Source organism: Anolis carolinensis, chromosome 1 (genome assembly GCF_035594765.1).
Source record: "Anolis carolinensis isolate JA03-04 chromosome 1, rAnoCar3.1.pri, whole genome shotgun sequence".
NCBI lineage: Eukaryota > Metazoa > Chordata > Lepidosauria > Squamata > Dactyloidae > Anolis > Anolis carolinensis.
In genome coordinates, this window is record NC_085841.1 from 241,730,261 (window position 1) to 241,747,157 (window position 16,897).

At 40.5% G+C, this 16,897-nt stretch overlaps 2 protein-coding genes across 3 annotated transcripts in view; both read right to left on the reverse strand.

Annotated features, from left to right (window-relative positions):
* Positions 1 to 3,780, reverse strand: part of vil1 (villin 1) — a 65,538-nt gene extending 61,758 nt beyond the window's left edge. Inside the window, exon 1 of the mRNA XM_062967317.1 lies at positions 3,605 to 3,780. The gene's annotated coding sequence lies outside the window, so the exon portion shown is untranslated. The remainder of the gene's footprint in view (positions 1 to 3,604) is intronic.
* Positions 3,781 to 10,645: 6,865 nt separating this feature from the next.
* ctdsp1 (CTD small phosphatase 1) overlaps positions 10,646 to 16,897 on the reverse strand; it is a 42,099-nt gene continuing 35,847 nt past the window's right edge. For both annotated transcript variants that reach the window (XM_062967318.1, XM_062967320.1), the window contains exons 6-7: positions 16,666 to 16,851; positions 10,646 to 15,964 (exon numbers count right to left, since the gene is read on the reverse strand). In XM_062967318.1, the coding sequence (XP_062823388.1) occupies positions 15,836 to 15,964; positions 16,666 to 16,851 (315 nt within the window). In that variant the 3' untranslated portion in view covers positions 10,646 to 15,835. The remainder of the gene's footprint in view (positions 15,965 to 16,665; positions 16,852 to 16,897) is intronic.

Consider the following 16,897-nt stretch of genomic DNA (forward strand, 5'->3'; position numbering starts at 1 on the left):
TTTCCAAAACCTCACTACTCAGCAGTCTATGGGTCTCCTCCAGGTCTAACTGAGCATCAGGGACAGTTAAAAACCCATCCTGGTTTATTGGGGCCTGGGCTGGGGCTAAACAGGAGTCTGTATTATCTTATGTAACAGACTTTTACAGACTGCCCACAATTATTTAAATTGTTCTGTTAATTATTTTAGATTGTTCTGGGGTTGGGAGTAGGGAGAAGGCCTCAACACAGTCATCTTCCAATGATGCTATTGAGATTGAGATAGGGCAGAGTGACAGAATTGGGGCAGCCCTATTTCCTTCTAGGGAGGATCTCCTAGGATCCTTCGAGGGCATTTCAGTAACTATGCCCTCAGGGGTCTCAAAGTTCCAAGACAGTTCTGTTTCTATTTGTGGGGTTTCCTTCAATTTCTCTGGATTTGCCTGCCTATTTTGTCTAGTCCATTGAGCTGCGCTGAAGATTGGGGGTGGGGGGGGGGGGGAGGAGAGGCCAGGAAAGGGGTAAGTGTTCACTGGAGGGTCCTAATTCTTCAATCAGCAGAGTCTTGGTGATCTTAGTGATCATTGATCTTTGCAAATCCTCCCTCTGATGCACCCTCTGCAGATCCTCCCTCCTATTCTTAAGTCGAGCATCTATTAAAGGGTAGATGTTCAGTTCTTGGAATACTCGTACTGGTGTAATTCGAAAACTATTAAAAAGGGGTCTAACTCTATAAAGTCTGATGGGAATTGTGGATTTTGCAAACATTGCTAAAATTGTCTTACTACATTCGTGATTTGCCCCTTTTAAGATTTCTTGTACCGTCTTATGCATGCCTCTTAAAACCTCAGTTTATTACGCAATATTTCATTTTTAAAAAACTCCCATTCGTCAAGAATTCCCTTCCTTCTTAGTATTTTTTTCACCCATTAAGTTTATTGTAATCAGCTTTCTTAAAAGTCCAGTGTGTGAATCTGACTGTACCCAGCTCTTTCCCTCCCTCCTTTATTTCTTTTGCATAAGGAGAATGTGTCCTATTCCAACTAAGATTTTCACTTCTTACATATTATAAACCAGTTTTTCTTTGGGTGAGAATTTGGTTCAAGGGAGTCAAACTCCGGGTCAGTTCTTCCATCTTTTAGTGATTGAAATTGTGAGCAAGGGATTTATTAGACTTTGCATTCGATGCCCCAATCAATACTGTCTCTATTTTTTTAAATCTTTGAAAATCTGTTGAAGTTTCAGTCTAGTTCAGAGGTCTATTGTAGACTTCAACAGTTACTGAACTGTTGCTTCCATCTTCTATAATTTTGTCTAAATGCTTTCAACTTTCTTTCACACACATGCTCACACATGGATCAGAAGGAAGAGGTCATGGTTTATGGATCTGGATGGTCTTTGTTGTGCTTTGGATCCTTGCACCACAAATATAGCACAATCCAGGAGACATCCTGCCAGGTGAGCATAATGCCGTTGCCTTTCTCAGTAAAGTCATAAAACCCACATATCTCTTCCTCTCCCACTGAAAGTCGTAGTAGTCCTTTCACCGACAGAACACTCATGCTCTTTGAGGCTCATACCTAGTATCTTACAGCCCAGAAACACAAAGTAGCTTTAAAACTCAGATGTGCACCTCTAAAGTGACAACATGGCTCCTGAACAGCTTTCTTCTACTGAACAATCTGATGTGAACACATCTCAAGATCCACTGTAACACAGTGGAAAATGCTACACCACACTCTCAATATTATGCTGCTCTACTGCTGCACTGGAAATACCACCCCTTAAATTAAATTAAAATTAAAATAAGACTGTTTCTCTTTGTGTTTTTTTCTCCAGTTAGACTTGCCTGCTCCCTCGCTTTCCTGGTAATCTGTCCTGCTGTGAACCATCTGTTCTAATAACCACTCTCACAATAATAGGTTTGATTTAATCTTTAGTTTTCACTTTGTCTCTCCTTTAAAAATCTTTTAAATATTGCTGGTGTTCCACCCAACATATATGACTTAGTTCAATTATCCCCAAACTCTAGTCCTTTGTGTGGTTTGGATTTCAACTTCTAAAAGCTTCAGCTGCTTTGGCCAGTAATCTGGGAGATGAAATTCAAAACACCTGAAAGAGCAAAGCTTGGGAAACACTGGTCCAGCTGTTCCTATTATCTGCTAGTTGTCTTGGTTAAACCCCTGCATATTAAAATAGTGCTACTGTATGCCTGTACTTCATGAGAAACAAAGAGGAAATTCTTTTCTGAGATAGCCATAGGCAAACCCTGAACCTGGGAGGTGTAGTGATTTGAGTGTTGGACTACAACTTGGAGACCAAGGTTTGGATCCCTGCTTGGTCAGGGAAATCCACTGGGCGAACTTGTGCAAGTCATACTCTGTCTCAGACAAAGATAGACAAAGGTAAAAGAAAACCCTCTAAATAAAAGTTGCCAAGAAAATCACATGACAGGCTCTGCTTTGCCTCACTATAAGTCAGAAATTATTTCAAGGCACACAACAAGTAGGCATGCCATAGTTAAAACAAGGAAGATTCTTTTTACAGAGTTTTTCAATACTGCCCAGGCTTCTTTCTTTCCTCTGTATAGCTGGAAGATTTTTAGCAGCATCAGCACTGGAAGCAAGTAAAAAGAGAGGAGGAGAAACACATCTTTCCAGTGTTAGGTTGCAGAAGCATATCTGTAATGTACACAGTGCAATGAAGGTAAAGATGGAGGGATGGGATTTTACTCTAGCCCAGTAGTAACACAACTGTGACTCTACAGCTGTTTGGGACTCCAAGTCCCAGATGCACTAGCTAGCTTGTGCAGTGGTCAGGAATCCTAGGAGCTGAAGTCCAAAACATCTGGGGGACCATAGATTGTACACTACTGCTCTAGTCAATCCTGCTATAGATATGTGTGCCTGCCTCAAAAGGCAAGGTAACCAGCAGCTCCCTCCAGAATACCTTACTATGCATACAATGCAAAAGGGGAGAACAGATGAACCTGCTTTATTAGTTACTTGCAATATGTTAAAGAGAAATAAACAGATCTTTAAGTTATAAGAAAGGTAGAGGCTGATGAAAAATAAATTGTCCCTGGATGCATTTTGGAAAAAAGCTTTTATTTTGTCTCTAGACTGAAAATGGTTTTGCTTACTATTGCTTGACTTAGTTTTTCATTTCACATGTGCATGTTGTTCATTTTTTTTATTTAAAAAGTTTTTTGAAATGTATCAAATTATCTTCTTCCTCTTCTTTGAAACCCATACATATTCTTTCCATGTTATATAAGCTGCAGGTCGCAAAGTTTCTATTAAAGAACCAATGCCCAGAAGTTTTGTTAACTGAGATACCTATTTCAAACTTAAATTGATTGCCAATTGAACACTCCTAGTATGCCCAGAAAAAGAACTAAAACAAAGCAGGCTTGCTTGTATTTGTATTTTTAACTGTAATTTGGTCAGGAAACTTCAACGGCATGCAAATGTTTCCTTCCACAGATTCACTGTCCATTTCCCAATGTTCCAAGCAATTGTTAGAGACAAATTTAGAGGTTAGTTGAAAAGATGGCAGTGCCACCTGCTCTACCATCTGCCACCCCAAGGAATGCACATCAAGGCAACAACAGCCTCACAACTTACCTGGTGTGGCCTGTCGTCAAAATCTTTTTAATACCCTCAAATATTTCTGCCGTTGACTGCTAGTTGTTGTTGCTATGCTGTAGTCTCAGGAAGAGAAGCAAAACAGTCGTGAGCAAGGGAGGGGGACCAGAGCTACCAGTCTAGGCTTGGATTATTCCTGCACCACTAGACTTCCAGCTTCTCCCCCCCCCCCCCCACGCCGGCCCCTAATGAGCCGAATTCCAGCAAATACTTTCTAAAAGGCAGTGCGGTGGTGACTAGGGAAGACAGGCGCTCATTAATGGTGTTGGGGAATGACAACAAAGGACAAGGCAAGCATAACCAGGAGGAAGAGAGCCAGTTCAGAGAGTGAGGAACAAACAAACAAAAAGAAAACAGGCAGTTTTGCAGCCCCAGGGTGGAACTAATGGGTCACGTCCAAATGCTCAATGAGAGAACAAACTGACCACTCTAGACGAGATCCCCTCAGCTGAGCATGGCTGAAACGGGTTCCAAGGGGGAGTAAGCTGTCCAGATATGCAAGGATGGTCCTAATGTTAGGCAGCTGCTTCTGGTAGATGTTTGGATGTACTGTATGTGTGTGCAGAGTGTTGGAGGTCATTGTTTTCTGGGTTGCACATCATGTACCATCCTGTGGTGATAATAATAATAATAATAATAATAATAATAATAATAATAATAATAATAATAATAAGTAAAAAAGGTAAAGGTTTCCCCTGACGTTAAGTCCAGCCGTGACCGACTCTGGGGGTTGGTGCTCATCTCAATTTCTAAGCCGAAGAGCCGCCGTTGTCCGTAGACACCTCCAAGGTCATGTGGCCAGCATGACTGCATGGAGCGCCATTACCTTCCCGCCGGAGCGGTACCTATTGATCTACTCACATTGGCATGTTTTCGAACTGCTAGGTTGGCAGGAGCTGGAGCTAACAGCAGCCGCTCACGCCGCTCCTGGGGTTTGAACCTGGGACCTTTCGGTCTCCAGCACAGTGCTTTAACGCACTTCGCCACCGGGGCTCTGATAATAATAATAATAATCAACAGGAAAAACTCAGCCACTATCAGGACCTCAAGATTGAACTTCAAAGACTCTGGCAGAAACCAGTGCAGGTGGTCCCGGTGGTGATTGGCACATTGGGTGCTGTATCAAAAGATCTCAGCTGGCATTTGGAAACAATAGACATTGACAAAATGATGATCTGCCAACTGCAAAAGGCCACCCTACTGGGATCTGCACGCATCATCCGAAAATACATCACACAGTCCTAGACACTTGGGAAGTGTTCGACTTGTGATTTTGTGATACGAAATCCAGCATATCTATCGTGTTTGCTGTGTCATATAATAATAATAATACAGTAGAGTCTCACTTATCCAACACTCACTTATCCAATGTTCTGGATTATCCAACGCATTTTTGTAGTCAATGTTTTCAATGCATTGTGATATTTTGGTGCTAAATTCGTAAATACAGTAATTACTGCATTGCATTAATGTGTAATGAACTACTTTTCCTGTCAAATTTGTTGTATAACATGATGTTTTGGTGCTTAATTTGTAAAATCATAACCTATTTTGATGTTTAATAGGCTTTTTCTTAATCTCTCTTTATTATCCAACATATTCACTTATCCAATGTTCTGCCGGCCCATTTATGTTGGATAAATGAGACTCTACTGTAATAATAATAATAATAATAATAATAATAATAATAATAATAATAATAAACAACTTTATTTCTATTCCTCCGTCTCTCCCCAAAGGGATTCAGAGTGAAGTACAACAAAAACAGCAAACATTCAATGCCAAACATATTCATAAATAAAAAAAAATTCAAAACAGACTAATCAAGTATCAAAAGGAAACAGCAGCTAAGACAAAATTAAACAAAACCAATGGATAATATAACCTACCAATTATTGTTGCGTCTTGTATAAAAACATTAATCAAAAATATATAAAACACACATAACAATCCAATTAGATTGGTTATTAAGATATTATAAGAGGTTCTTCCCCTGTGGTAATGATCTTGTGTCTCATCCCTGAATGTAACTAGTTCTGATTTCCAGGCATTTATGTGGTATGAACACTGATAAGGATCCTTGTTGAAGCAGATTCAGTGCATGCCTCCAGTTTACATCTATGGCATGGAAAGGCAACTGTGGAAAACAAGGGGCCTGCATCAGCTCCCCAGGAGACTTTAGAAGGCAGCACCTCTCACGGTACTTGCTTCAATAATAATAATTATTAACAATAGCAACTTTTCTGTCCCAGGCACCCTCTATGGGACATGAGGGCATTCTTACCATACCTTTGGTCAGTATCAAAGTACAATTTGGACACTGAGCCAAAAAAAGTTTTTTGACAATTTTGCAAAAAATTGTTTGGCCTTTGAGGAGTGCAAGGAAAGGGTCTCCAGACTTGGTGGAAAATGACTTCTGCATCTCAGAGGTAATTTGAGGATGTGATGGATCCCTGGAGGCCACATAAATGGTCCAGGGGAACTGCAGTTTGCCCTTTCTTGATCTGTGAAAGGGGTCTGTGGAGACATCTGGTGTTTAACCTAGGCAGGCAAAATGTCTAAGGCTACAACTTAAAAAAAAACCCATTGGAAAACTGCAGGTCCAGGTTTGCAGAATTGCCAGGTGTAGCCCTGAGGATTGTTTCACCCAAAAAAGTGGCATCAAACCATATAGTTTTCTTCTTGGCACTTTGATGGAAGAAATGTATAAGAAAACAATTTCCCCCTTTAGTTAATATGTATCAATTGTGTTGTGTGTGTGTAAGAGAGTGATTTATATTAGGGCAAGCACACAGCTTTGGCCTCTGATCAGGAGAAGTGGTAATTGTGGATTGTGCATATGTTTGCCTCTCACCTGAAAACAGAAAAATTGGGTACTCCTTTTGGTTTGACTACACAAAGAGGCACCGCTGGGTTATGAACCAAACCAAAAGAAGTACCCAATCTTTCCGTTTTCGGGTGAGATGCAAACACATGCACAATCCACAACCACCACCTCTCCTGATCAGAGGTCAAATCTGTGTGCTGCTCACAACCAGCTCTCCTCACTGTCCCATCCCTAGGGATGAAGTAAGATCCAATTGCCACTCGATCAACTTCTGTACATGGGTAAGGTGCCATCCTGAACTTCACATCTGTACTGAACACTGTCAGCCTGACTTAGTATTCCAGTGCTTATTGTTACAACTTCCTTTTGCAAATCCACTCAGTATTCTTGCCTTTTTTTCTTAGAGAGCCAAAAGAGTGCTAGCCCCATATTTTGGGTCAAATGGACCCACATACTGGAGACTGGACAAACTATGCTGGGTGGAAACCATGGCTCTTGACTTTCCTCTGTGTCCTCCCTCCTTTTTTCCTTTCTTTACAGGGAAAATGAAGGTAAGTGTTCCCCAGAGTTGCAAAAGCCCTCTCTGCAATCCCATTCCATACACATTTCCTCAAAAATACATTCCTGTGAGTTCAAGTTTACTGAACACAGATAACTGTTTATCTGACCAAAATTTAATACAGTAGAGTCTCACTTATCCAAGCTAAACGGGCCGGCAGAAGCTTGGATAAGCGAATAACTTGGATAATAAGGAGGGATTAAGGAAAAGCCTATTAAACATCAAATTAGGTTATGATTTTACAAATTAAGCACCAAAACATCATGTTATACAACAAATTGGACAGAAAAGGTAGTTCAATATGCAGTAATGTTATGATGTAATTACTGTATTAACGAATTTAGCACCAAAATATCATGATATATTGAAAACATTGACTACAAAAATGGCTTGGATTATCCAGAGGCTTGGATAAGCAAGGCTTGGATTAGTGAGACTCTACTGTACTCAGAAGCAAACCCGAGATCAGGTAGCTTTAGTGGGAATCCAAGAAGGATCCCTAAGCTAAGCAAATGCTGAGTTGTACACAGAGAAGCAAGGAGTCCAGGAGGCAACCAGCTATAATCATTAACTGACAGGGAAGTGAGACACACCTTACTAAGTTACTAGATAAGAGTTAATACTAGGATTGTAAGATGGAAGAGCTTGGCCCTGACCCTCCTGTTTTCATAGGTCATCTCTGGGTAGGGGACGAGGTACAAATGATCCAGTTCTGATGGGATCAGCTCTTGGCAAAAGGATAAGGATGTGTGCAGAATTGCAGCTCAGCTTATAGGAGCAGAGGTCTACAATTTGCAAGGCTGAATTGATTTGTTGCTGCTACTTATTTACTCTCTATCTCTATGTATGTATGTTTGAATGCCAAGCTGTAATTGAAGTACTTGCTGTGTGCCTCCGTTTCCAACTTATCATGACCCTAAGGTGAAGTTATCACAGGGATTTCAAGGCAAGATTTGTTTAGAGATACTTTGCCATTGCCACTCTTTGAGGATGAGAGAGTATGGCTTGTCCAAGTTCACTCAGTATGTATAAATGGTCAAGTAGGGACTTGAACTCTGGACTCAAGTCATAGACCAAAGCTTAAACCACTATATCAAGCTCTCTGTTGAGGTAGCCTTGGCTCAATCATCCCCTCAGCTCGACCTGCTCCCGTTGTGAAGATGAAATGAAGAGGAGGAGAAACATGTACACTGCTTTGAGCTCATTAGACAAATAGCAAAGTGAAAAAGTAACAAGTATAGAAATATATATACACAGATGCAAGTGTTCTTCATTACTATGCTGGAAGAGAGTTGATCTAGTCCAATCTTTTATTTGCAGCAATGGCCAGCCAGTTATCTTTATGAGGCTCATGCGTCAAGTCATGAAAGCAGTTAAATATTCATGTCATTTGTCTTAATCAGCTGGTACTTAAATGGTGCCACTGACAATGTAGAAATGCAATAGTCACTAATTGACTTAGTCGCTTAGGATGGGGAACAGACAGAGCTCTTGATATTATTGAGCACAACTCCTACCAACACCATCCAGCATAACCTCAGTTAGAGGTGGTGGGAACTGGGAACCAAGCATCTAGATTTACACTTTCACAGCCATCTTGGAAGGGTGAACCCCAAAAGTTGTATTTTCATTATGTCAATGCTCTGTTTTTACCTCACTAGATATCTGCAACCAGAAAAGTTCTGATTTCCAGGAACTGACATTCAAAGCTTCTAGAAGATCCATGGCTGAGAACAATTACATTACTGAAGGACACTCATCACTGCCTTTGCCATTAGAAAACGGAGTTCTAGTATTTGGAGAGAATTATTTCCACTATAACCAACACAGTCATGAGTGCTTTTGGAAATTATTAAATCTTTTCATTTGGGATTCTGTTTTGATTTCTAAAAGGAAAGCCATAAATAAAGTTCTGCATGAAGATGCTCCACATGATGTTTAGATTCATAGAATCATAGTGTTGGAAGAGACCTCGTGGGCCATCCAGCCCAACCCCCTAGCCAAAAGTAGATAAACCACATTCAAAGCATCCCTGATAGATGGCCATCCAGCCTGTTTAAAAGCCTCCAAAGAAGGATCCTCCACAACACTCCAGAGCAGAGAGTTCCACTGCTGAATGGCTCTCACAGTGAGGAAGTTCTTCCTTAATGTTCAGGTGGAATCTCTCTTCCTGTAGTTTGAAGCCGTTGTTCCACATCCTAGTCTCCAGGGCAGTAGAAAACAAGCTTGCTCCCTTCTACCTATGACTTCCCCTCATATATTTATACATGACCATCATGTTTAAACCATTTCCATCCTATTGTGTTTAAACCATTTCCAACCTATTAGTGTAGCAAATGTGCAGCAAAGACTAGACCTGTGGTCTTCTACTATTAGATTGCAGAATCCCCACTTCTGTGCTTCAATCTTGGCTCACAATGAAAGTGATGTGTATCTGCTCAATCATTATAGTTACTCCCTTTTCCATCTTTTTTCCTAGTTAAATAACAGATTTCAGGTAGGGAGACGCCAGGAAGACATCATTCCACCATGTCTCCTGTGTCAATATAACAATATAATAATATATAATACTAATATTATGCTATACTAATAATACAATATATTGTATATGCATATAATATTGATAGCATTATAATGTAATACAATATAATAATAATACACTATTATAATTGCATATTATATATTACATGTAATACTACTAATAATATTGCAGTATAGTGGTGTGGTACAATACAGTAATACAGTAGAGTCTCACTTATCCAACATAAATGGGCCGGTAGAATGCTGGATAAACAAAAATGTTGGATAATAAGGAGGGATTAAGGGAAAGCGTATTAAATGTCCAATTACGTTATGATTTTACAAATTAAGCACCAAAACATGTTTTACTACAACAAATGGAGAGAAAAAGCATTATGATAACATTATGTAATAATTACTGTATTTACGAATTTAGCACCAAAACTTTGCATTGTATTGAAAAATTGACTACAAAAACATTGACTACTAAAAGGCAAACTGTGTTGGATAATACAGAATGCTGGATAAGCGACGGTTGGATAAGTGAAACTCTACTCTGTATAATGCTTATATTGTGCTATGCTAATACAATATATTGTATGTACATATAACTTGTAAGCCACCCTGAGTCCCCTTCGGAGTGAGAAGCGTGGGATATAAAGGTCTCAAATACATACATACATACATACATACATACATACATACATGCAGCACTGCATGTGCAGATAAATCACATATATTATGAATAAACTTTGGATAATACTGGAGGTTTTATTTCAAGTCAGTTTTCAAATTTCAAATTCCTTTTCTAATTCCCAACACAGACATTTCTAGTGTTTTGCTATGAAACACTTTTCAATTGTCTTCAACAATTATCCTATGTCACAATCTATTTAGTCCCTATAAACTTATTATTACTTCTTCAGAGAGCTTCTAATGTCTACATAGGACAGTTGATCAAAGGGGTGTATGAGCAAACGTGTGTAGCCCTGATGTTTGTAGATGAATAAAGACAGATAATTTTTCTTACCTGTTTTTAATTTCTTCTGATAAGTCACCAACACAGCAAAAAACATTTATGCTTTGTGCTACACAAAAAGGCAGAGACTGTTCATACTGTTTGTACTGTTTTTCTTTAAAGATTATTTTTACAGTTTGAATCACATGAGAAGGCACTTTTAATCTGTGATTATCCCCCCTCCCCTCTCTTCCACAGTTAAAGATCAGCGTGTGGTCAACAAATACACAGCAAAAGTTTATACAGAAACCAGAGGGGAACAACTCCTTCTCCATATACAACTGCTGGGGAGAAACGAGGCATTACAGGCTGGTAACCTTCATAAGAGGCTTGTGGCAGGAGAATCTCAAGTGTTGCCTTCCTCTGCCTTCCCAAAACGCAGAAAGGCAATGTTGTAAGCATTGAGTTGCGTTTTCATTGGCATGTCTAGTTGAAAACTTACAGCACTTTCAAGTTGGCACTGAGAGGGTTGTTGTCAGCACGGATCGTTCCAATAAAGTGCTGAGTTTTTCAATACTGTGTGAGAGAATTCAGATTTGGTTGCCAGCACTGAATTTGCACTCCTTATCTCACTATGATTTATTACAAAATGAAATAAGGGAAAGGGTATTTTGATGAAGATGGGAAAACCATCTCTCTCTGAGAGAGAACGGCTCTCTTCTAAGGATGGGTTTGACTTGCTTTTGCTTAGCAAATATTACTCCTGAGGACTGAGACCCAGCCTTTGGGGGGGGGGGGGAGTAGGGCATAAAGAAAGTGATGGATTAATTGATTGATTTGATAAAAGTATGATACAAAATATATGGTGAATCAGGTGGGATTTCAGATGGCACACACCAAACTGGGCTGCTCCAAACATCCACTGAGAATTGGAAATGGGAGAGAAGGGATGGGTGGACAGAAATAGTGAAATTGAGACATGAAGGAAAAGGAAAGAGCAGCTCTTGGCATCCCATTATCTGATGCAGAAAAATTAAAATGTTTCATGGTGTCTAATTTTCAATCATTGGTAAACTAAGTTATTTAATCTAAGGCTAGTGAATATCACATGGGACACTTAATTCCTTTGCCTCAGTGGATGTATGATTCACGGGTTTTGGGGAAACAGCGGTCATTTGGTAAAGGGAAACACGCCCACCTTCCAAAGGTGGTGTCAACTCAAAAGGCAAAATCATTTCCATCACATTTTTTATACCAGGAATAATGAAAATCAGCCACACACGCACAAAAAAATAGTAAACCATCTCCCAGGAACATTGTTAAAAATACAGCTTTGTCCACCCATCCCATTGGTTCCTCCCACCCCATTTTTTTTACTTAAAATATATACACATTATACATCATTTATTTAAAATACACCCAGTTAGAAAATCTTCTTTGTGCATTCTGTAAATTTTTTAAAAGAACTCTCTCAAACAGAAGGCTTGTCTGGAGGAATCTCAAAAACAGAGCAATTTGTTGGTTGGAAGCTAGAGTGGATTACCTATGATTTGCAACTTTTATGCCAGTGGTTCTCAACCTGTGGGTCCCCAGATGTTTTGGCTTTCAGCTCTCTGAAATCCTAACAGCTGGTAAACTGGCTGGGATTTCTGAGAGTTATAGGCCAAAACACTTGGGGACCCACAGGTTGAGAACCACGGGTCTATGGAAAGGGCTTCTCTGTGCTGCCGGGATGGAGCAATCCTTGGATATTCTGTGCAGGGAACCAACAGTTACCTCTTGCACCTTGGTACAAAACATATGGAGCACCAGGTAGGAGCTGATGTATTTGAAATGGCACACACCTGGCCTGGGTGGATACTGATGGTTGAAAGGTAGACAATTGGCCAAAGAATGCAAGAGATACATTCAGAATAATCCAGTGTACATTTACTCTGAGATAAGTCCAAAGAACTTTCTAACAGATAAATGTGCAAAGGACTGCTGACAAATTTGCCCATCCCCATAATTGTTGCTCAGTGTGCTGCAGCAACAGCATGTACAGTAAGTTAGTTTTTAAGGTGCCACAAAAGACTCTGTAGTTTGATTGAATTTGTCAATGATATTGACTAGATTAAAAAAATACTATGAAGAGACCAAGGGACTATTTACACTCTATGTTGTTTTAACATATTTTTATCCTTACTTGTAATCCATATCTGCTTGACAGTGATTTTTAAAGCTATTTGAAAATACATATTTAAATGTATATTTTGATATGATTAAACTGTTAAGAAATATGTCACAACATTCAGAGAAATGAAAAATTCATTGGCGAGCTATGCTGTGGTTCTACACATCAGTCCAGAAGGTGCAAATCTGAAAATTTCAGAGAAATTTGCAAAGACTCAATTCCTAAGAATGACTATGGATTTTTCCATATATCTATCTAGCAACAAATGCCCTAGATATGCCAGGAAAGATTAAAAAAATGGAAGAAGTTTTCTAAAAACCTTTTTACTTTCTCTCTTGGTGACTTTTCCATTATTTTCCCTCTTTCTCCCTCAGCAATGCTTGGAATTTGAAATTGAGAGGAATTCTGGAGATTTTAAAAAAGGGAGGGGGGCAATGTTGGTTTTACTGTTCCATCGAAAAGTATTTTTAAAAACACAGTATTTAAATATTTTTAAAACAATCGTTTAAAAAGAATCACGAGTCACCTGCAGTTCTCATTATCAAAGGATCTTGATATATTTTAAAAACTAGGCACTATACAGTCATTAAGGATAGATCCAGCAGTAGCTGTGAGAGAATGTAATCCCCATAAAAGAGATTTCAATCCATAGTAAGAGACATAGACTATTATTCTAAATGGACCTGCGTGGTTATGTCGAGTCCGGCAGCCATGAAGTACTTCAACTATTCCTGATGCATTGCAACAGTCAATTAGTAAGGTTTAAATGTCACACTGTTCTGTGCCATAAAGGCCAACTCAATTGATCCCTTGTGGCAAGATTCAGTGTGGCCCTTTTTGTGCTCTGCGTTCGTTCACCAACCACTGAACAAGCCTCTGCTGAGAGCCAATGGCTGCCACATTCCTGAAACATTCCCACCGGACATCGGCTAAGGCTCTAAAGATCTGTGGCATCACATTCTTTTAACTAAACAGCCAAGAACAAGAGTAAAAGGCACAAGGACTTTGTATATATAAAAAATCAAAGACACATTGTAAGGCAAATGCAAGGTGTTCAAGGTGGCACTGGAGAGAAATCCAAGGCAACATCCATAGTTTATAGAAGGGACTGGGCTGAAGACCAAGACACATCTATACTGACTCAAGGTTCTTTTAAGAGGGAGGTGGGGAAGAAACTTGGTTAGCCAATGAACAGCCGTCTTGATTTTGGGACCCTGAAGCAGCTGGACTATTTTCAAAGCTAGTCCTCATCCATCAACACCACCCACCCACACAACATCCACCCTCTATCAATGGCACCAAGAGATTGACCAGCTCTTTAAAAGGCACGTTTTCCCCACATATCCCATAAATCCAGAGTTTTAATTACATCCCTTAAGCAACAGTTGCTTTTCAGGTTCTGTATCCAATCCAAGCAGGACGATAGTGGGGTTTTGAAGGCACAACAGCATAACAGGAAAACCTCCTTGAGCAGAAGAACCAATCCTACCACCCCCTAGACCCCTCTTCCTGTCCAGCCCCAGACACCCATGATTTCTGGTCACACTTGTCGGGAGGGCAGAGTTAAGGAAACTGAAGAAAACATCTCAGAGAGAGGCTGTAATAGAAGAAGTTAAAGACTGCCATGAAATATGGGGAAGCGTACAATAAGGACAATTAGAGTGTGACATCTGCGGGTACTACAAGGCAGTCTCATTAAAAGAGAATAAATTCTCTTTTAAGAATTTATTCCAGATCAAAGCTGGTTATTCTAGATTTGGAGTGGTCAATCTATGGCCCTCCAATACTCCTATGAGCCAAAGACAGCATAAAGCTACATTAACTGTGCTTTTCATGAGAACAGTCACACAATATCTGGACTGTGACAAGATGCCCAGTGCGGCATTAGATACAATCATCCCTCATTAGAACTACCAACAGTACCGACTTTCTTCTCAACCATTTTCAAGCCTGCTGCAAACCACCTCAAGAACTATCTCAGGTCCATCTTAATTCCCTTATCCCTAACATATCCTTCCTCATAAGTAGTGTTTCATATCACAAACTATCCGTCCCTTCTTAAACCAATCACAGAACCAGCTTAGGTCTTTGCCTCCAGTTAGCTGGAAAGCTGAGACTGAGCTGTCTAAGGTCTCTGTCTAGAGTGTTTTAACCACTAGACTGACCATTCTTCTACTTCTGAAGGCATCCTCCAAGCACAATCTGGCAAACAGACAATCTTGCTTCTTGGTAAACAATGGAACCAGCCTCCCTTCTCCTGCTGGAATATCTCCTGTGCTCTGCTAGTGACAGAAAACTAGGTAAAATTCTAGATCTCCCACCAGTTGGGATTCCCAGTTGGGAATGGTTATGAAAACTTCCTCTATAAAAGGAAATATTTCAAGGAAGAACAATACACTGCATATATCCCAAGAGAAACAACTGATTTATAATAGCTGTAGACAGCTTTACGAATTAAGCTTCAGTTTGAGGAAGATACAACCCTCAAACTTCAGGCCCAAACCATCAGGTGAGCCTTTTTATGAAGCAGAAATAGGTCTCCTTTATAGGTGCAGCTAAGTCCCTCTAAACATTCAATCCTCTTCCTCTATGTCCTTGAATGAGTTCTGCTGCCTCCAAGTTCTCTTGGATATGTGGTCTTAATCTAGTCAATCAATAACCCTCTATAGCTCCCCTTCAAGAAGTCTAGGACAACACCTATAAAGAAGCAAGAAGGAGAAGAGAATAATGATAAGATGTAGTGGGTACCTTTCCTGCACCTGTGTGCAGTATCCCCAACCTGTGGAACGGGGAGTGAGGCACAGTTCTGATGTCCACCTTGGTTGGAGGGGGAAAGACCACTTTTTTGGTCCCACGTGATACAAAGGGGGAAACTGGGCCGAGGTCTTGGCTCCCACAGCCCATAATAGGAAGGGGAAGGGGTAACCATTAAAACACTGCACTGAGGATTTTTCCTCAAGGTCACACTTAGACCTTGAGGAGCCTTGTCCTGGTGGCCCATGAAACAAGTGCTCTCTGCTGTCCCCTGCAGGGTTTCCTGTGCTTGCACTGCTTGCCGAGGCTGCCAAGGGGGTAGGCTGGGGGGGAACAGGCTGCCCTGCTCCAAAGAAAAAAGCAGCGGAGATGGGCACGCACCCCTCCGCCCCCGCCCAAAGCCCCTCTCCCTGCAGTCACTAGCTGCTAGTCCGGTGCTGCTTTAGCACTGTATACACGTCGTCCACTTTGCTCAGTCTCTCAAAGAATGGCAACAGGTCAAGAAGCTCCATGTCAGCCATGTTGTCGAACCACGAAGCCACAGGCACCTATGAGGATGGAAGGAAGGGACAGGTGAGAAGGTTGATGAATCTCTGTAGTTAAGATATGGCTTCAACTGATGTCACCTTTAGCTAGGAAGCAAAAAGGCTTGCCCACAAGCAATAATAATAATAATAATAATAATAATAATAATAATAATAATAATACTTCATTTATACTCCGCCGCCATCTCCCCGTGGGGACTCGGGGCGGCTCACAATGTTACAAAAGTAACAGCACAAATACATTAACAATACACACAGTTTAAAACACAAGAAGATGATAAAACAAGTTAAAACAAAGATTTAAACAACAATAATAATATCAATAGTAATAATATCAAACAACCACCAATGCGATTCAGTCAACTTCAAAGGTGGGGGGACTATAGCAGCAATATAAGATAAAATCATTAGATTAAAATATCCCAGTGAAAGGAACCTAATAACATTCAGAATAGAATTATAATTATAATGAGGCTGGTCATCCAATGGCTGTCTCTCCAAAGGCCAGCCCAAACATCCAGGTTTTCAATTGTTGTTTCACAAGCAACTGCCTCTCTTTTAATGTGAAGGGGAGGCTTCTCTATAAACAGCAGTTGCCCTCCAGAGATGAATGCATTTCCCTGTCTAAAGCGAGCCTCCCAAATAAAAAGTGCCAACCCCACCTTTGCATCTCACAGGAATAAAGCTCTCCAGCTTCTACTCACAGCATTATCAGGGTGGAAGACATAGGAAGCAGGGGAATTGTCCACTATGATGATCCGTGTCAGGTCTCGTCCAAGGCGGCTGAGATCCTTGACGTAGTTGCCACGGTGGAAGACACAAGACTCGCGGAAGAGACGGTACCGAAAAGCCCCCCACTTGTCCAGCAGGTCAGCCACAGGATCGGCATACTGGGTGTGGGATGAAAGATGTCATGGTTGTGGTGAGACAGAAAGC